The sequence below is a fragment of the Vicia villosa genome, linkage group LG7, assembly GCF_029867415.1.
Source record: "Vicia villosa cultivar HV-30 ecotype Madison, WI linkage group LG7, Vvil1.0, whole genome shotgun sequence".
Classification (NCBI taxonomy): domain Eukaryota; kingdom Viridiplantae; phylum Streptophyta; class Magnoliopsida; order Fabales; family Fabaceae; genus Vicia; species Vicia villosa.
Genome location: NC_081186.1, coordinates 89,770,675 through 89,792,604, shown reverse-complemented (window position 1 = coordinate 89,792,604; position 21,930 = coordinate 89,770,675). Strand labels below are relative to the sequence as shown.

At 36.0% G+C, this 21,930-nt stretch overlaps 2 protein-coding genes across 2 annotated transcripts; one reads left to right on the top strand and one right to left on the bottom strand.

Annotated features, from left to right (window-relative positions):
- Positions 1 to 669: 669 nt before the first annotated feature.
- LOC131615710 (protein MAIN-LIKE 1-like) lies at positions 670 to 5,378 on the bottom strand. Its single transcript, XM_058886867.1, has 4 exons — positions 4,526 to 5,378; positions 3,239 to 3,444; positions 2,472 to 3,149; positions 670 to 2,378 (listed from the first exon to the last, which is right to left on the bottom strand). Exons 1-4 carry the CDS (start codon positions 5,139 to 5,141, stop codon positions 1,881 to 1,883), a joined length of 1,998 nt encoding a protein of 665 aa, XP_058742850.1. The 5' UTR covers positions 5,142 to 5,378; the 3' UTR covers positions 670 to 1,880.
- Positions 5,379 to 10,890: 5,512 nt separating this feature from the next.
- Positions 10,891 to 14,024, top strand: LOC131615711 (uncharacterized). Its single transcript, XM_058886868.1, has 3 exons — positions 10,891 to 11,740; positions 12,404 to 12,567; positions 12,894 to 14,024. The coding sequence occupies exons 1-3, from the start codon at positions 11,131 to 11,133 to the stop codon at positions 13,737 to 13,739; spliced, it is 1,620 nt and encodes a 539-aa protein (XP_058742851.1). The 5' UTR covers positions 10,891 to 11,130; the 3' UTR covers positions 13,740 to 14,024.
- Positions 14,025 to 21,930: the final 7,906 nt, after the last annotated feature.

The following is a 21,930-nucleotide window of genomic DNA, read 5'->3' as shown; positions in this document are numbered from 1 at the left end:
GGAAAGTAAACGGATCGAGAATTTTTTTAGTTTAGTTATAAAAGGGACAAGAACAAAAAGATGGTTTAACCAGGGCCATGTCATCTATTATGGTTATGAAACTCGCTAGAATCAACAATATTTTGAAGCTTCAGGGATCCTACCAATGATACTGCCATTCCCAACTAGAAACCAGACTCAGCTAAAAGAGAGCCAATGGCTGAATACAACTAATATACATTGCTAGATTTGATTAGTTGTTGAATACAACTAAGTTAACTTGTAAAAGAATAAAGTCTGGGGGTGTTTGGAAGGACACTTCCAATATGGCATGTTCTATATGGCAAATATGGAAGGCCAAAATAACATAGCTCTATATGAATCCTTTTGACACACCTCCATTATGTACATTTTTACAAATTAACTTAGTTACATTATCATATAAAGTATATTATAACTTATATCAACTCAGATATATAAGATATAAAGTAAGTTTATTATAGAGAACAATTAATAGAAAATGTAGTTAGTTTATAACTAATAACTCAGAGTAAAAGTAGTCATTATAAATTTAAATGATAGTGTTACGTAGACAATAAACAGATAACATCAAATAGTCTAACTACTGTGTACGACACACAATCATGCCCCTCCTATGTCTACTATACTATATTCTATAGTGCACTCCGTGCCTCTCCTAGTATCTTATGCATTGTGTCCAATATAGGGGTACATTTTTGTACCTCTCCTTTGTCGATGGCACCATCAACTAAAGAAACGATACGAACGCATCTAGGCAAAACAACAACAGTATGGTCCATATCTTTACGAAGGAGCAAGCTCTACAGTGCCATTGCCAATCTCATAATCTCCAACATTCTCTTCTTATTTATCTTCATAAGCATTTTTGTCATTCTCCAAGACACTAACTCTAGTTCTAAGCTCAGCAAAAGCATAGCTATTATTCACCTATTTTTTCTTCAACTTTCTCAACTCACAAACTTCGAACTCTAATTAATATGGCCAAGAACCTTACTAGAAACCAACGTTATTTTGAGGTTCCATAGGAGAAAGGAAGAATACTTGCTTGAACTAGGCAATGTAGAACCAAGATGAACCCGAGAGAAAGGAAGAAGCTTCAAAAGTAATATTTTATGTTCTTACGTTATGCACATATTACAACTGCAAATTATGATGATGGGTGATCACCGGTGGAACAAGTTGGACCAACTATATCAGTGGGACATAGTTACACATAAATATTCACACATAGACACTGCATTCAAATCACAATACACTATACTTCATTCAAATCACAACTATATATAAATTCATGGTACATCTACAGCCTTTTATAGGCAAATACTATAAGGACTTAATCATGAAGGGTCCTAAAAACCAAGTGGTACTTGATATAATTTCTAGTAACAACCAATAACTAATAGCCTCACTGGTTCAAAGAAAATTCATACCTGATGAAGCACCTTGAGCATTCTTGCTCCTTTTACGGGGTGGTTTATTTCTTTCCAAAGAATTTGGCTCCACAGTGCCATTGCCAATCTCAGGGTGACCAACATTCTCCTCATCTTCTTCAAAAGTATAGTTCTATGTAATATATTGTTGGATTTTAATGACATTATATTGTATGCTATTGAGTTAATATGGTCTTAAATTAAAACATAAGTCTCAAATTAACACTTAAGTCTCAAATTAATACATAAGTCTCAAATTAACACATTAAGTCAACTATGAACTATATGTAATGCTTCAAATAAATCAAAAAACTGTAGGTCTTCCTCATCAGCACCAACTTGCTGAAGATAACGATGAAGTAAGGTAGAAACACGTGAAAACTTCGGATCGGACAATCCTTCATCATAAAGGGGAATTGGCACCTCTCTCTACTCATTCTGAGAGGGTGGTATCAACCGTGGATGTGAAACACGATAATACCACTCCAAATATCCAACACTAGCATCATATGGAATGTTAGCCACATCTGTCAGACGAATCACATCAAGGACGCTGGAATGGTAAGTAATCCACTTAACGTCTACATCATGCGTGTTACAATCAGGAGGTGGGGGCGGAATATACTGCCTAAATCCAAACTGGCGTATACATCTATCAGGCAAGTATGGAACAACTGTGTCACACCATTTCAAACACCCTCTATACAGACATATATCATCAAATGGACGTTCCACCCTATGATTCTCGAATGGGCGCCATATGACATCAGTAGGTGTAAGCACGTCCAATACAAGTCTCAGCTCATCCACCTTCAGTTCTCCTTGCTTATACGCCCATCTCATAGCTCGCGGAAGTCCACCACCACTAGTTGTAATTCGAGTCTCTCTTCTTCTTCCAACCATTGGAAAATACTCATGGATCCAACACTATTACAAAATTAATACTATCAATAAATAAATTAATAATAAATATATATAAATAAATAAATAAATAAATAAATAAATAAAATAAAAATAAACCTGTAGCAGAGTGGCATATCCGCCGAGCTGCTTGCAAGTAAACATGGAAGCATCTCCTAAATGTTTATAGAGTGTGACCAATGCAGCTGCCCCCCAACTATATCTACTACATCCAGCCAAGTCCCTAAATAGTAGTAGATACCTTGCCTCGACAAGAGTAAAAGTCTTGTCAGCAAAAATTGTGCAACCTACCAGCATCATCATATAAGCTCTGGCAGCACAATCGAATCTAGAAGCAGCGCGATGACGTGTAAATAAGGTGTGCATCCATTCCAGCTTATAATAAGCACCTCTACAAGCACGGACCTCTAGTGCTGCTTCCTCAAATGGCACTCCCAACATATCAACAGCAAGAGCAATAGCATATTCTTCAGTGATATTTGATGGAGGGTCCCAGAACTCACCCTTGATCGGAAGGTGAAGTAGACAAGAAACATCGTCCAATGTAATGGTCATCTCACCAAATGGCATATGAAATGACGATGTCTCTGGATGCCATCTTTCTACAAATGCTGATATTAAGTTTGGGTCTATCCTCGACAAACTAGTTCTTTGTAGTGAAGATAGACCAGAGTCACTCAACCATCTCTCTATCGTAGGTGGGAGAAAATCTGGAACCCATGCTATCAGCTTGCTCCCGTGTGCAACAACCTTGAGTTCTTTCTTCAGTCCTCTCTCCTGAAAACAATTTAAAATATAAATTAAAATAAAACCACTGGAATTAAAATAAAAAATTATTCAAAATAAAATCACTGACATTTACTTACCTCGCCGTACCATAAATGGCGAGCAACATGATGCTCGTACTTTACGAGAAGAGACGTATCGTACGGTCCTCCTGGAAACTGTGACGACTGTGGAGCAGATGCAGTTGCATCTACATTCTCACCCTCTACATTCATTGTCTGTCGAGCTCTCCGTCCTACACCTCCACAAGATGGAATCCAATCGTCACGTCCTCGAGTTTTCACCACTACCAGGAAAAAAAAATTAATAAATTTTGAAGAAAAAACTCAAATTGGATGTCTATCACCAAAGACATACGGTGGCTACAATTTTTTTTGCCTCGGATAACATGGGCAAAGACATCCGGTGATCTTTTTCTCTTCACTGAATGTCTTGTCTCAATGTTCTCCATTAGTCTTATTTTAAAAACACTATCGGATGACTTGCAAGACTTCTGGTGATATCTTTGAGGATCAGAGAACTTGGATGTAAATTTTTCGAGTGACAATGAGTGTATCGAATAACTTGGAAGTAAGACTTCCGGTGGCTTTTTGTGGATTGGAAATTTTGGTGCAAAGACTTCTAGTTCAGTTTTTGTGAATCGGATAACTTGCTTCAAAGACTTTCGGTACGGAAAAAAACCACACTCTCAATTGCTCGGAAAACTTAAGATTAGAATGATGATAAAAGTAAAAAAAAAAATAAAAAAATAAACTATTTATAAGGAGACATTTTTGTCAAAATTCGCTTATTATAAGAGTAGTAGGAGGATAAATATTGAAGTATGGGATAAAATTTTCACCAGAAAGTTGATACTGCCCACTACAATTATGCAGCAACCAATTTACAACATAAACATCCATCTCATATTGTCCAGCCAATTCAATATCATTCAAAAACAATATAACAGTATGAGCCTAACAAGTGTTGGATTATAGATTATAAAAACCTAACAATGTGGAGTATAAAACTACAAATGATATTAGAAGAGAAAAAACACATAAAAAAACAACTATATACCAATAGTTTTTGAGAAAAAAGCAACAAAAAAAAATGAGAACACATTTCTTCCATTAGCTCATGTCTAAACAAGTCTATAATTTGTCTTCTGGGATTAATGTATAAACGCTTGAGTATACAATTGGGTTTCTCCAAGTCTAGTAATAGTTAGATAAAGATGTTCACACGAAAACACTCCAAATTATTACCAATATCGATGTGTCAGTATCGAATTTGATCAACAAATTCATGATGCACCTACAAGGCTACAACCCCTTTTATAGGCAAAATACCATTACTAATAAGAAAAGCATGCATATTTTTCATACCTGATGAGGATGCACATGTAGCATTCTTGCTCCTTTTGCTGGGTGGTTCATTTGTTTGCAAAGTAGCACATTCCAAAGCGTCATTGCGAATCTCATAGTCACCAACATTACCTTCATCTTTATCTTCAAAAGCATTATTGTTATTCTCCAAAACACCAACTCTGATTCTAAGCTGAGCAAGAGCATTGGTTTCATCCACCCATTTTTCCTTCAACTTTCTCAGCTCGCAAACTTCCAACTCCAATTCATTGTTCTTCTTTCTTAGCTCTCCAATGATGTCTCTGTCTGCTAAATTAGTATTTTTCTTGACTTCCTTCAACAACTTTTCATAGTTATTCTGTGCTCTTTTCCCTTTCTCACATAGTTCCTCTCTATTTCTCAAATCTTCTTCAGCTTGAAACCTAGTTAATTTCTCCAATTCAACCATTTCTTGAAGACGCAGAATTTCTGTTTGCAGTCTCTTATCTCTACGGACTAAAACCTCTTCAACTCTATCAAAATCTTCCGTCAGAAAAGCTGTTCGCAACACTGAAACCAGTTCTTGAATACTCATGTCTTCCAAATCCAAATGGTCACTGGAACCAGAACCAGTTTCGATTTTGGGTTGGTGTCCCATGAGAAGCCTTGAAAGATGCAAAGTTGGAAGCTTTAAAATGTGGGTATGTGAGAAAGGAAAGGAGAGAGTTATAAAGTTAGAAAAGGGGTATGAAGATTGTGGAAAACACACACGGAGAAGAAAGAAGGAAACGTTTTCGCATAGAAGAAACGGAGAGAAGAGTGAAACGAAGAAACCAATATCAACATGTGTGTTTCCAAGGCACACAATAAATTTGAAACAGAGAGAGATTTTGTTTGGAAGAGGGAAGAAAAGGAAACGTGATTAATAATTTTCAACTTTATGAAAAAGTGATTTTGTATAAATATGTTAATAATTTTAAATTATTATAATTTAAGGCTATTTCTTAACACATCCCATGGATATCTTACACATCACGCAAAATTTCAATTTTGCCTTAAGCTTCTGTAGATTTACGTCCGTAAGCACTCCATATTTTGAAAAAATTTGATTTCTTCCGTAGATGCATCTACGGAAGCGTAATAAACTAGTGTATATGGAAAACAATGCACATAAAAATCAGTTAAGGGAAGTTTCCGTAGATGCATTTACGGAAAAGCTTAGTGCCACATTGTTCTGTAGATGCATCTGCGGAAGTGTCTGACATAGTTTGAACCAGAATGATCACTCCCCCCATTGTTTGAACCAGAATGATCACTCCCCCCATTGTTTCATTTCTTCAAACTTTTCATACTCCACGCCCTAAAAACCCTACATCATCAATACCCTATTTCACTCCAACACTCAAACTTTTTGTGCAACAAATCAAATGGAGCAAGAAGAGTCTGAATTTCCGGTAAATAGTCACTTTCAACCACTACATTGTTCACATTGTCAACGATTTTTTCTGCAAAAAAGTTATGTAGCTTACGTAGATGCATCTACGGAATAGTCCCTACAGTTTTTTGAAGATGAACACTTTCGTAGATGCATCTACGGAATAGTCCCTGCAGTTTTTTCCATCATTTTGTAATTCTGCGTGATTTTGACAAAATAGTTATGGTGCACCCCGATAATATTTCAAGAGAATTAGCTACTTTAGTCGATGTTTGTACGAGTATCAATGGGGTAGTCACAAATGTGGTAGATGTCGGAGGTGACTTTCGCAGCAAGCAAGACTTTGATGATCGTGAAAGCATGCTAACATGGATTCGTAGGAACGCAACTTACCTTGGTTTTGGTATGGTGATAGGAAAATCGAATAATGGTACGACAAGAAGAAACCCGTTTGTAACAATATTGTGCGAAAGAAGCGGGAAATATTCATTGCTTCGACCAACTCAAGAGGACTATCATGTCTTTTTTTATAGGGGGTACAAATCCGGAGAAGAAATCAAAATGATCCAGAGGCTTAGAACAAGGACCTCGTTTGAAACCGGAAAAACGGAACGTTGGTGGGATGAAGTGAAATACGACATTGATTCCATTCAAATGATGCATGGAACAGATGACATTGTCTTAACCGTTGTAATTTGTTAGATCTCTTAGTTTTTTAATTTTCTCTTTAATGCCGATTAATCAATAAATCAATGCAATGTCTTTTATGGTTAAAAATGCTTCTGCTCTGGTTTTCTGGGTCTGGGTTGATTCCGTAGATGCATCTACGGAAGACTTTCCTAGGTGCATATACGGAACAGAACAACGTTAAATAAAAAAAAGGTCCTTCCGGAGATGCATCTACGGAAGCGCGAGGGCAAAATGGTCAATTTGGTTGTACATAAGAAGGGTATGGGGTTGGTTGAGAAATTCTCTAATTTAAAACATAATTAAATGTATTAAAAAATTTATCTAAGTTTTCCGATTTTTTTTAGAATAACCATTTTTTCTCCAAATAATCACTATTTCAAATTAAATATTAAATTAATCACTTTTCAAACAAAATTTTCGCCTCACAGAGAAGGTGTCACTCAGCTTGGTGCATGCATTAAAATTAGAGAGGAGGCGCCACACTGCATGGCGCATGCAGTGTGGCACATGCACTATACTGATAAATAGGTCATGTCATTCAGTGCATCTACTCCGTTGATTTGGTTTTTTTATAAATACACTCATTCATCTCCACCATTTCACATATTCTCATTTCACATTTACCACAAACCTTTTCATTCTACTCTTGAATATGTCTTCCAGTATACTTCAAATGTTTTCAATTACCAAAAGAAAAGTCGATTTTATTTTTTCGTAATAAAACCTCCGATGAAAATTCAATTGTGGAACACAAGGACATTTGAGCATTTTCAGAGGAGCTTGATCCACTAGTTGGGCGGAGAAATTGTTGATGGTGAAAAAATTATAAGAATTGATAGGCTTGTTATGTTGGTCAATGAAAATGGAGAAAGTCCTCCTAGAAGCCTGTTAAAACCGATTGGGATGTACACGCTTAATATATTATTGACTTGTAAATGGGGGATATATGTGTAATACCCAAATTCTACCCACAATATTTAAATAAAATCAGAGTATAAAAATTCACAACGAATCAATTGAGGTATCACATATTCATTCTCAAAGACAATTCACTTATGAAGTAGATACATTGTATTCACAAGATACGGAGGAACCGATAACATCAAATAATAGTCTTTAACATGAATCAACTTCCATAAAAGTGCAACGGAAATTCAACAACCAGTTCAAGGATTCATGGCATCTTAATTCAACAATTAACACAATTTAAAATGACAATCTCAAAAAGACAACTCAAGTATTCGTCAAGACATAATAATCCAAACACAAATAAATCAACGCGTTCTTCCCCCCAAGTGCTACGTATCAGAGCGACAACGACTCAAGACCAAATCAGATAATCTCTCCCTCAAAGCGGATTACCTGCACGTTACCAATATAAAGGCAATGGCAAAACAAAGAAAGAGTGAGATATCAATTCATATAATTGAGCGCATGATAAATTGTAGATCAGAAACTAGACATATTCAGTTAATCGCATTCACAAGTATTGGTATCATCATACTATTGGTAAAATCATTAATTCACATCTTCACATACTTCCATCATTTAACAAGTCACAAAAATAGAATCACAATATAGTAACAAAACGTCACAACTATGAATCACATAAGACACATGGGACATGACTCATGCATATGCATGTGGTACCAATCGGAGCTTCAGCCCCATCACCAATTGCCTAATTCAGAGGCACAAGGCATAAGCCTTCATCACTAAATTGCCAATCCAGGACGTCACTATATATATATATATATATATATATATATATATATATATATATATATATATATGCGACTCAATGAACCGGACACCACACAACATCATCATCATCATCATCATTTACTTCACAAAATATTCGTCACAAGGCATACGTCTATATCACAACTATTACTGATTATTAAAGGTAATAACACTTCACACATATTCCAATGACTTCATAAAAACAACGGAACAACACCGATGATTCATATAATCAACGGTCGATATCATTAACAAATAATCACAAAGATATTTGCAATAATCCATAAGATATAATACCGGTTAATCGGACACAATTCAATTAGTTTCCGGTTATACGTTCATAAGATAATCTGAACATTTCCTGTCATTTAAGGATACTAAATTCTGCTACTGCATTGTTTCATTTGCTACTGCTACTAAACATGTTATTCCAGTCATAAATATGCAAACTGCTACTGTTTCTGTTTTCTATTAAATTACTACTGAGTTATATACTCGCTTTACCAACACTACTCTTATCCTGATTCTGTATTATACAAGTAACAACAAAAAAAGAAAAACAAAATGAATGGAACAGGGCAATGTCGGCCGTCATACATTTGCATCATTCACCTAATAATTCTTACTATTATAAGACTAGTGGGGCGGTCACCCCCACATGGAGACCAGCGTCCCCAAAACAAGAAAAAAGAACTACTAGGACGGCCATCTCCAACATGAGACCAGCGTCTCAAGCAAGGAAAAGGAACAAGGGACTACAGCGTTACTAGGGTGGGCATCTCATAGTACTTCAGTAATAGATTTGTGGGAATGAAAATGCGGGTTTGAGGCGGCCATCTCAGTAAACGGGGATTCATTCATTTCAGTTCCATTTCTAGGTCTTCATACGATAAGTTATAACATAGAAATCATTTTTGTACAGTAATTTAGGAACACGGCAGCTTGGATTCAATCGATTTCATGGAAAAATTCTACTTCAAACAATCAATTAACACAAGCAATTGCAACAACCTAAATCCCTAATCCCCAACATCCAATTGCTCATAGGCCCCATTATAGGAAGAGAACCTCACACTTACCTTATTCAATTTGAAGCAACTCGATGGGTCTCCGATTGCACTTCCGATTTGGCACCATGGATGGAAATCTCTAAGCTTGTTCCTCTTCTCTAAGACTTGTCTCCTTCTCTTCAAATCTTGTTTTCCTTCTAAATGATAACACTACTCTTCTCATCCTCTAAAACCCTATTTTTAACATTCCAATTGGGCTTAGTATTTAACACCTCATTTTTACTATTCTTTACAAACCAATTTAGACCCAATAAGTTAAATAACCCAAAATAACCAATACATCACTTTTAATAATATTCCATTGATATAATAATCCATTTGCCGACATAACCACTTATTCACCAAAATAAACTTCTCAACCGATAATTTCCGAAAATAAAATAATAATATTTAATTAAATAAATAATTAAATAATCGGGGCGTTACAATATGTCCTCTTGGATCCAGGAGAGCATTTGAACATGTCGTTATGACATGAGATCAAGGCATACAAAAAACTTAAGACTTATCGCAATCGCACCAACTTTTATCTAGTTTGACGCGATAATATCCCCTGGGCCTCCCTTCACTATGGTCCAACGTCTCATGCACACTGAACAACCTTTAATACGATTAAATATTGTAACACTATATGTTTTATATTTGGCAGTTTCTTCTTGAATAAATTTCATGAAGCTTTCACTAAACAATTGTCCAAATTGTAACACTGGCCTCTATTTTGAACCCCTAATATCGAACACTAATGACCCAACCTAAAATATGTTGCTCTAACCAATGCAGTTATTGGTAGGGTTTTTTATGCCTTTGAAGATATAGTTCATCGATTCCACTAGATTTGTGGTCATTCGGTCCCATCGTTGACCATTGTCAAAAACCCGAGTCCACTTCTCCATAGAAATGTTATTAATCCACCTTAATGCTTCCGCATTTGTTAGCCTGGTCTCTTCGGGGTAGTGTTGGAACGATGGTTCTATTAAGGCATACGCTGCATTAGTAACCTTTTTTCGAAGCGTCTTATCTTTGATCTAGCTCCCGCATGAAGTTTTATGTGATATGTCTAATGCAATAGACATGCCTAGATGGGGGATCTTTCCAGCCGTTATCACTGTTATTGAATTTGTAAGCACTCTCTATAGATGGATTTCTGTCTGAAATAAACACAGGTTGGATTGAGGAGCAACGTGTAATCGGAGACGCTTGGGAAAGAAACTCCAGGTACCACCTGTCTCACCTTCAAGCAAAGCGAAGGCAAATGGAAAAATATTACATTTGTCATCTTGTGTCACAACCATGAATAACGTTCCTTTATACTTACCGTACAACCATGCATATTCCATCAACTATAGTCTACCCACTATTAATCACCGGCTATCGAATATAAAGTACCCCTACCATATCAACTATTTTTACTAAACTAAGGTAAAAACATTGTGCTAGACATAATTGGAAGAAGGAAAAAGAAACAATTATTATGCATATAGTTATTGCTATTATCGTTGGAAATCCACAGGTTGATATCGGGACTATAACCTTGAGATAGTTGTTCACTTCACTCTTCCCGCTTCGCTTCTTCTATTGGTTTTTGCCGGTTTTCAACTTTTTGGTGCTACTTTCACAATCTTTTTTACTCTCACTACAACTCCATTTCTATCTCATTTTATTCAACACCAATCCAACCCCTTTTTTCCCCTTCAAAGTCTGCATTTCTCATGGAATATCATCAACCCAAAACCGAACCTGGGTTGGGTCTGACTGACCACAAGAACTTGGACGACATGAGCATTCGTGAACTGGTTTCGGTGTTGCGTATTGCGTATCTAACGGAAGACTTTGATAGAGTTGAAGAGGTTTTAGTGAGTAGGGATAAGAGACTGCATACAGATATTCTCCGTCTTCAAGAGATGGTTGAATTGGAGATACTAACGAGACTTCAAGCTGAGGAAGATTTGAGGAATAGAGGGAAAAGAGCACAGGATAATTATGAAAATTTGTTGAAGGAAGTCAAGAAAAATACTAATTTATCAGACAGAGAAACTATTGTAGAGCTAAGAAAGAAGAAGAATGAATTGGAGTTGGAAGTTTGTGAGCTGAGAAAGTTGAAGGAAAAATGGGTGGATGATACCAATGCTGTTGCTCAGCTTAGAATCAGAGTTGATGTTTTGGAAAATGACAATAATGCACTTAGGGTGAAAAATAGTGAGTTGGAGAAATCGATGGAGAAGAATAGTGAGGCTCTTGCGGACACCGATGAGCTTTATCATTTGGAAAGAAATGAACCAGCCAGGAAAAGGACTAAGAGTGCTCAAGGTGCTTTATCAGGTATGAAATTTCTTTGAACTAGTGGGGCTATTAGTTATTGGTTGTTACTCTTAGTTATATCATGCAGCACTTGGTTTTTAGGATCCTTCTTGATTAAGTTTTTGTAGTGTTAGGTGCAAGGAAGATAGGACTATCAAAAGAAACTGTCAAACCAATTGGTTCCAATGAAACGAACTGAAGTTAAAATAACCAAACTATTATAGTTGGTTAGTGAACCGGACCATATTACACAAACAGTTCTAGAATCGAATCAAATGGTACATAAACCAAACTGAAACAAAACCAAACAAAACCAAATGGTAAATTATCCTAACCGAAATACAAAACCAATAATTTTGGTTCTGTTCGGTTTTAAATAATTTGCAACGGTCCAATTGGTTTCTAATTAACCTTTTATTTTGGTTCTCTTTGGTTTTCTAACTGAACTTACCATTGAGTGAAGTATAGTCAATAGTGTGTTGGTATTAAAACTTTTCCTTTCACATTCTATCTGAGGTGTCTATTTGTGACCATTTGTGTGTAATTACTTCCTACAGATATAGTTGGTTCACCAGTAATCACTTATCATCATAATTTGCAATTGTAATATACAACAATTCTTATGAAATCATTTATAATTTTACATACTTTGAAATAATTTATCAATTAATACAATTTCTTTAGTGACAATACATACTAGAGGGGCTAAGGTTGATGCTGCCCATTCTGGACATGGACACCCTATTACCTATTTATCTAGGGAGTGTACAGCTAGACATGAACATACAGTAGAGGAACGACAAGAGAATGACAACGTTCATATGTCTGAGGAGAATGACAACGTGCAGGTATGAATGTATGATGAATTTCATTACATCTTGATTTATGGATCTTGCTTTGAATGATTAACTACTTAGTGAATTGAAGAAATTTAGATGGAGTTGAGCAGTAAACACATGGTTGTTTTCTGCATTGTGAAGTTATGAGCTATTTCAATGGCTTATGGTTTTTGAATGCTCAAAGAATGAAGAGAAGCTTAAAACAAATATTTTGAAGTGTTTTTCCAATAAATGTGCCTCAAGCAAAGGTTTTCTCTTTGGTGTTATTGTTGAACTTATTGGATTATAATTGCAAAACCTGTGTTTTTTATTTTTATTTGTGATTGTTTTTCCAGGAACTAAAGGGATCACAAAGCAAAGCAAAGAGAAAAATGTTTGACGACTTCCACTTTATATCATCGGTTCATCAAGAGCGATATTCTAAGTTTTTGGTCAACAAAAAGTTTGTGTTAGAAAAAAAATTTCAATTGGAAGGGGACAAGTTCTCGGATATTCATGCAATGATAGTATCGAGAGGATGGGTGGAATTGACATCGTTTGCAAAAGAGGCTAGTACGAAATTAGCTAAAGAGTTCTTTGCAAATGCATATCAGGATCCTGCAAAAGGTGGTAATAATAAGAATGATCTAAGGAAATTCACTAGTTTTGTCAGAGGGAAGAACGTTCCATTTCATGATAAAGTTATCAACCAATTGTTTGGGCTTGAGAACTATGAGCTCTGTTCCTTTGAAGCAAGAATGGCCAAGGGCTCTAACATCAATCATCAGGAGATTCTTAGTACTTTGTGCAGGCCTGAGGTCGATTGGGTTAGGAACAAAGATGGAATACCAAGATATCTTCGCACTTCTGACCTCACTCCCATTGCTAAAACATGGGCAACATTTGTTTTGCATACATTGCTCTCGTGTTCTAATCGGTCAGAATTAACCGTTCTAAAAGCAACCTTCTTAACTGCAATCGTTAAAGGAGAACCTGTCAATGTTGGCCGTCTCCTAGCAGATAGCCTTTGGGACACGGCAAATTGTTCTTCTTCCATAAGCTATGTCAACCATGCATCATTGATCAGCAAACTCTGTGAAAGGGTGGGGGTGTACCCTAAAAAGAATGAAGAAATGGTGAAGCCATGTGGGCCAATCACTGCGAAATGGATAGAGAAGAATTGCCTCGTAGCTTATAAATAACTGTGGATCCGCATGTGCAGCACAACGTTGGTTGTGATATTTAAGGTATACAATATAGAGTACGCTGCTACTGATATTGGATAGTGGATCTGAGATAGAATTTAGTGCCTGAATTTTGCTCCAAAATGGTTCTATATCTATTTGTATTATTTTCTTGGAGTACAGTAATTTGTTCCAAACATGCTTTTGCTGCATTATCCATCATCATGGTAAAGTTGAATGGTGCAATGTTTTTGAATTATATCTGATTATAGATGTAACATACAATATCCTGTATATAACTTACTCAGGCATTGTTAGATATTGTGTCACTATCTATAAGCGAAATGGTTACAGTTGTATTGATTATGAAGTTTTTAGTGCATGCAAAAATTAAGTCTCCTATTCCGTTCAATCACGGTTGAACCTATATATTGGAAGGTGATTTGATTTGGCTAATCACCAACTTGATTTAATTTTGAGGAGTGATAATATTACATTTTCAGATAACGAAATTAAGGATGGTGTGAAGTACTACTATAATACTTGGTTTAAAAAATTAAGTAGAAATTTTTCTTATCCAATATAAAATCATCATAATAAAAAGTCATGATCACCTAAAGTGTAAGTTTTCTCGTTAAAAAGCTTGAACTTTTAGATGGAAGCTTAAACTCTATATAGTCATAAGTTTGTCACCTTAAGGAAATGGTTAACATAAGTAGATTCTAGAGTCAAATATACAAACGGTTTATTTAAATATTGATGATTTTGTCTAATGTTTTTATATTATATTTATTTATCTTCCAACAATAAACTATTGTTTTGAATTGGTCAAAGACCGATAAAATTGAGCCAAAATACTCCACTGAATACTAGATTCGAGCATTACATAAGAGCATGCTTTTCATTCTCATCTGAATGGTTGATATGCATCTAATGGTTTTTCACAATTCAAGCCCGATCAACTAAGGCGATTCTGTATAAGTGTGATTCTAAGTTAGTTTTATTATTCTTAAATTCTAACTTAAATATTAGAATGCTAATCTTGTAGGTACTCCATGTTTATCAGAAAATTCAACCACCTTGCTGAAAGCCTTTTTACGACGATCTGTTGGAATTAGACTCTCAAACCTTTGAGTAATTCCTTATCGTTAAAGATGACAATGAAGAAAATAGGAACAAAACTAGGATTAGGGTTTGCGGAAATTAAAAGAGAAGAAGGAAGTATTTTCTGCAGAGTTTCTCTCTGCCCACAAACTGTGGAAATTCTGTTATTCACTTGCAACTGCAACTTCTGTGAATACAAGATTAATGACTTGATTACAAATAATGAGGGTTACTCCCTATTTATAGATTTAGGTTTGCCTTCTCCCTAAGCCAAAGCCCAAAACTATAAAAGCCCAAAATACCTATTTTGGAGCTAAATCAAATCTAATCTATTTTAAATCTAAATCAAATCTATCTAGATTTAAAACAAACTTATGTGTAACAAACTGTTACACACTTCGACACATCTTGTGTTCGAGTAACAAACTACCTCGACACAAGGAATTACAAATTAACACACCACCTAATTCATTGTGTCTAAGCTATCCACATTCATCATAGCTCTTAGTCTTCTGAATATTTCGACCAGCACTCCCTTCGTCATGATATCTGCAATCTGATTCTCAGTTCTGCAGTGTTCCAAATTCATCTTCCCTTTAGCTACCTGCTCTCGAAGATAATGGAACCTCATTTCGATGTGCTTGCTTCGACCATGTGCTATCGGGTTCTTCGCCAGATTGATAGCTGACATGCTGTCGATCTTCATGGTAATTGCTCCATGATCTTTACCTGTTATCTCTTCGACCGTGTTCACCATCCATGTTGCTTGACATGCACAAAGAGAAGCAGCTATGTACTCTGCTTCGCACGATGATAGTGCCACTACTGGTTCCTTTCTCGAACTCCAAGCAACTGGTGCACCACCTAGCATAAACACATATCCTGCTGTGGATTTTCGATCCTCAGCATCACTACACCAACTCGAGTCGGTGTAACCCACTAATTTGCATTCTTTTCCCTTATCAGCTGCAGGAAACAGAATGCCATAGTCGAGAGTTCCTTTCAGATACCTCAGTATCCTCTTCGCCGCTGCTAGGTGTGATACCTTTGGCTTCTGCATGAATCTACTTATCATACCTACACTGTATGCTAAGTCAGGCCTTGTGTGACAAAGGTATCTCAATGACCCAATAAGTCTCCTGTATTGGGTTGTGTCGACATCTTCTTCATCCGGGTTCTTCGACAGTTGCAATCTTGTTTCAGCAGGTGTCGAAGTCGAATTGCATTCTTCCATCTCAAATCTCTTGAGAATTTCACTTGCATATCTTCTTTGATGCATCATCAATCCTCTACTACTCTTGTGGAATTCAATACCAAGGAAGTATGAAATTTCGCCCAAATCTGACATTTCAAATTCCTTGCTGAGATCACCTTTAAAGCCTTCGATCTCTTTCTTGCAGCTACCTGTTATCAACAAGTCGTCGACATAGAGACATAGTATAAGCAATTCACTCTTGCTTCTTCTTACATATACTCCATGTTCAGTTGTGCACTTCACAAATTTTTCCTCCCTTAGGAAACTGTCGATCTTCTTATTCCAAGCTCTTGGAGCTTGCTTCAGCCCATACAGTGCTTTATGCAGTCTGTACACTTTTTTCTCTTCTCCATGTTTCACAAACCCAACTGGTTGTGCAACATAGACTTCTTCGTCCAAGGGTCCATTCAGGAATGCACATTTAACGTCCATCTGACACATGTGCCAATTGTTCATGTTCGCCAGACCAACAACCAACCTGATCGTTTCGATCCTGGCAACAGGTGCAAAGACCTCATCGAAGTCAATTCCTTCCTTCTGAAGAAATCCTTTTGCCACAAGCCTTGCCTTGTATCGAGTCACTTCACCTTTGGGATTACACTTCACCTTGTATACCCACTTCACATCAATTGCCTTCTTGCCTTGAGGCAATTCGACAAGTGACCAAGTATTGTTGTCTTCGATGGACTTCAATTCTTCATTCATAGCTTTCACCCACTTCGAATCCTTCAATGCCTCAGTTGCATTGACAGGTTCTACATCTGCATAGAAAGCATAATGTACCAGCTCACCTTCATCGTTGACTACATCATCTGATGTAATTACACATTCTTGCAACCTTGCAGGCATGTGTCTTGTTCTCTGAGGTCTGCCTGGGCCTGCATCACCTCTGACTTCTTCTTGTCGAACTTCTTCTCTTTCGACTTCAGTAGTTGGTTCGTCATAAAGAATTCTCACTGAATCCTTCTTGACATTTTCAGTCCAATCCCATTCTTTAAGCTCATCTATGATCACGTCCCTGCTGATCACTACTTGCTTGTTCACTGGGTCGAACAACTTGTATCCTCCAGTCGAATGATATCCTATAAGTATCATTTGACTCGACTTGTCATCAAGTTTTCTTCTCAACTGATCTGGCACATGTCTATGTGCTATAGATCCAAATACCTTCAGATGGCTCAAGCTAGGCTTCACACCAGACCAACATTCTTCTGGAGTAATTCCTTCTAGCTTCTTTGTCGGACATCTGTTTAGAATGTATGTTGCAGTCGACACTGCTTCTCCCCAAAATTCTTTAGGTAAATGCTTGCCTTTTAACATACTTCTTACCATATTCATGATGGTTCGATTCTTCCTTTCTGCAGTTCCATTCTGCTGTGGAGTGTAGGGTGGCACCACCTCATGCACAATCCCTTCTTTCTCACATAACATGTCGAAGTCTTTCGACACATATTCTCCACCACCATCAGTTCTCAAAACCTTGAGCTTTCGACCACTTTGTCTTTCGACCATAGATTTGAACTTGACAAATACCTCGATCACTTCACTTTTCTTCTTGATCAGGTAAGTCCATAGTTTTCGACTGAAATCATCTATGAATGTAACAAAGTATTTGTTACCTCCATTCGAATCCACCTGGATTGGTCCACATACATCAGAGTATATGATTTCGAGAATAGCCTTCGACTTACTTCCTGCATCCTTGCTGAAGCTATTCTTGTGCTGCTTCGCCTGCACACATTCCTCACATACCTCGTTTGGAATGTCGATTTCTGGCAGTCCTGAAACCATATTCTTTCTTTTCAAGTCTCTGATGTCATTGAAGTTGAGATGCCCTAGTCGATAGTGCCATATCCATTCATCTCTGCTAGCTGCAGTTGCAAGGCACTCGTGCTCCATCACATTGAGTTCGATCTTGAAGGTTCTATTCTGTGACATAGGAGCCTTCAAGATTAACCTCCCACTTGCATCGACAACTCTCATCATCTTGTCTTCGATCGAAACTTTGTAATTCTTTTCGACCAACTGCCCAATGCTGAGTAAGTTGCTCTTCATGCCTGGTATGTACAACACATTGGAAATTACTGACCTCTTTCCATCTTTCCTCGTAATCATTACATCACCAATACCTTCAGCTGCTAGAGTATTGTCATTTGCAAATTTCACCATATTTTTCATCGAGGGTCTTATGTTGACAAACCAATCTTTTCTTCCAGACATGTGTGATGAGCATCCTGAATCCAAGTACCATTGGTCCTTGAATTTATGTTCATCTTTTGTTGTGACCATCAACAACATCTCTTCTTCTTCTTGTTTTGCAAACTTTGCATCACTTTCTTGACTTTTATTCTTTTCTGGACAAACTGTCGAATAGTGACCATACTTCTGACAGTTGAAACATTGAATGTGACTCTTGTCAGGCTTTCGACCACCACCTCTTCCTCTACCTGCAGCACCACCTCTTTGGTTGCCTTGATATGAGGGTTTTCTCTGATTCGACCAATTTCCTTCTTGCTGATTTCGACCAGTCGAATTGTTGTAGCCACCTCTACCTTTATTTCCAGCCCAGCTTCCTTTGCCTTTCTTTTCGTTTGCTGACTGAGCCTGCAGAGCCACATCGCTCTTCGACTTGCCCGCAGCTCTTTCAGCCATTCTTTGTTCATGAGATTCAAGCGTCCCTTGAAGCTCTTCTTTTGTCAATTTCGACAAGTCCTTCGACTCTTCTATGGCTACCACGATGTGGTCGAACTTAGGAGCCAAAGATCTTAAAATCTTTGAGACAACAGCTCTTGTTGTTAATACTTCTCCACATATCTTGATTTGATTCACTAGTTTCGTAATCCTAGTGAAGAAATCAGTTATGCTTTCGCTATCTTCCATCTGAAGTAATTCATATGTTCTCTTGTGAGTTTGTAACCTCACCTCTTTCACCTTTTCTGCACCTCCAAAAGATTTTTCAAGAATCTCCCAAGCTTCTTTTGAAGATTCTATATCACTAACCTTTTCAAAATTATCTGGACTCAGACATTGATGAATTATAAAGAGAGCTTTATAATCTTTCTTCTTCAATTCTTTATAAGCAGCTTTTTCTTCCTCCTTCGCACCTTCTGCAAGCGGTTCTACCCCTTCTTTTACAAGATCCCAAAGATCTTGACAACAGAATACAACCTTCATCTGCTTGCACCAATTCTCATAGTTATCTCCTTTCAGAATTGGTAGTGTTGCTGGAAAATGCCCATTCGGATGATTCATTGCCATCGCCATTCTTCTTGCCTTGAATCGATTAACCGGAGCTCTAGATACCAGATGTTGGAATTAGACTCTCAAACCTTTGAGTAATTCCTTATCGTTAAAGATGACAATGAAGAAAATAGGAACAAAACTAGGATTAGGGTTTGCGGAAATTAAAAGAGAAGAAGGAAGTATTTTCTGCAGAGTTTCTCTCTGCCCACAAACTGTGGAAATTCTGTTATTCACTTGCAACTGCAACTTCTGTGAATACAAGATTAATGACTTGATTACAAATAATGAGGGTTACTCCCTATTTATAGATTTAGGTTTGCCTTCTCCCTAAGCCAAAGCCCAAAACTATAAAAGCCCAAAATACCTATTTTGGAGCTAAATCAAATCTAATCTATTTTAAATCTAAATCAAATCTATCTAGATTTAAAACAAACTTATGTGTAACAAACTGTTACACACTTCGACACATCTTGTGTTCGAGTAACAAACTACCTCGACACAAGGAATTACAAATTAACACGATCATCTTCAACCTCTCATTCATTCTTTGTTTTGGTACAGAATAATGGTGTCATCTTGAAAATAGTCTTCAACAAAATTTCAATTGAATTTCTCGAATCTTCTTTATTGTGACGTCACACTTGCTTTTTATCATCACTTCTATTAACAATTTCAATCATCACTTCTATTATCTCTTCCAATGACCATGCTAGAGTAACTCAACCCTGTCATACCCCCTAATTTTGTCTGAGCTGTTTTTAAGTTTATATGATACATGTTCAGCATGTGCATTTTTAAAATCAAATAAAGTCATCATAATTATACACACATGCATTATATTTCATTTCATTCAAAAATCAAAAGTCAACCAAAAAGTCAATATTTCATGTTTTGTGAAATTTGACTAAAAATTCATGCATTGTTGAAAAATCATTTAAATCATCACACTATTGATTAGGAACTAGTAACAAACCCGTGCATACGCACGAGTTCTGATTTTGTACGCGCATTCATTTACCTAATATATTTATTTAAATCAAAAACAAAATTTGAATCAAATTTTTAGATCATAAATACCATTTTTTGTATATAAAAATATTTAGATCAATAGTAATAAAAAATAAAAAGTGAAAAAGTGAGTTGGAATGTGAAAAATGAGTTGGAAAAAACCAACAAAAGACATTTTTTGCTCCCAAATTATTAATTTAAACTAAAATAACAAAAGGGTATTTTTGTGATTTCCAAAACAATAACTTTTCTTATAGTGTACTATGGATATTCATTAATCATATCATACATTATAATAAAATGTCAAAGAAAAATTAACACTTTACATGTTGAAAGAAATTGACTAAAATTACATTATTTTATTTTGCATTTTAAAAAATATATTCATGATCATTTGATTTATCATCATTATATCCATTTGAAATTTATTAATCATTTTCATACATCTGTTGGCTGAGATTTTCGACAAAGACTAAAGTCAAGCCAAGAGAAAGGAATCCAAAGGGTTCGACTTTAAGAGAGAAGTATCTTAGTCGACCATAGCTCTAGTTGACCAAGAAATACTCCATCAATAGTCAATTGGGCCTGAAAGTGCCAACAACCCAAGTTTAAACAAACAATCCAGATCATGAGAGTAATGATTTTTGGAGGGAAAAGGAAATACAAATGGAGAACGTGGGTCTTCATGGAAGGAAGTTAGAAGGAAGAACGTGGGGTTCCAGCAGGTCGAAAACCACCATGAAGTAGTTATTTTTCTGTATTATAAATAAAGAACTTTGTACATAGTTTTAGGAGTTCAAATTTATAAACACCTATACGCAAAACACTCATAGTACCCAAGCCAACGAGCAAAATGAGTCAAGGAAGGGCTATGTATGTTTGAATCACCTACTTTTCTGTAAATTATAATGTTATGTCATTTACATTCAAACTTTGTTATTTTTTTTGCATGTTTATGTTTAACTTTTCGTTTTGATCTTTCACAACCATTTATAAAAACACCAATTTCGACGTTGAGAGTGTTTGACGTCGTGTCAAACACCTCCTTTTCAAACAACAATATTTGAAAACTCTTGCAAAAACACGTTGAATCAAAAGCACTGTTTTGAGATTTCCTAGTCGATCTCGCAAAGTAACCTTTTACCAATATCGAAGGTAAACAACATCATAAACAAAAATCAAATTTCTATAAAGCCTAAAATTTATTGTTTTTCTATTTTATTTGATTTTTTCTTCATATTTTTTAAAAAATCCAAAAATAAAGACTTCTAATTAGATTTAATTTAATTTTTAATTATATTTCAAATTTTTATAATTTTATTTCAATGGTTTTTCTATTTTTCAATAAGGATATTATGGGTATTATAAACATTTATTTAATATTTAAAAATTGTATTAATAAAAAGAGAATTCTCTTTCTCTTATTATATTTAATTTTGTCCCCGTAACTATTTCTATCATATTTAATTCTCTTATTTTTAAATCACTCTTCTGTTAATTTAAATTTATTTTCAATAGTAATATTATTCTTATTAAAAAAAAAAACTATAAAGATATTCAGATACTTCCACAGTTCCACACTTGCTACTTCACTTCACT

Coding starts and splice junctions, on each gene's coding strand:
- LOC131615710 (XM_058886867.1), bottom strand. CDS start 5,141: ATGGGACACCAACCCAAAATCGAAACTGGTTCTGGTTCCAGTGACCAT. Junction 3,445..4,525: donor TACATGTGCATCCTCATCAG/GTATGAAAAATA, acceptor TTTTCCTGGTAG/TGGTGAAAACTCGAGGACGT. Junction 2,379..2,471: donor GATATGCCACTCTGCTACAG/GTTTATTTTTAT, acceptor ATTTTGTAATAG/TGTTGGATCCATGAGTATTT.
- LOC131615711 (XM_058886868.1), top strand. CDS start 11,131: ATGGAATATCATCAACCCAAAACCGAACCTGGGTTGGGTCTGACTGAC. Junction 11,741..12,403: donor TGCTCAAGGTGCTTTATCAG/GTATGAAATTTC, acceptor CAATTTCTTTAG/TGACAATACATACTAGAGGG. Junction 12,568..12,893: donor AGGAGAATGACAACGTGCAG/GTATGAATGTAT, acceptor TTGTTTTTCCAG/GAACTAAAGGGATCACAAAG.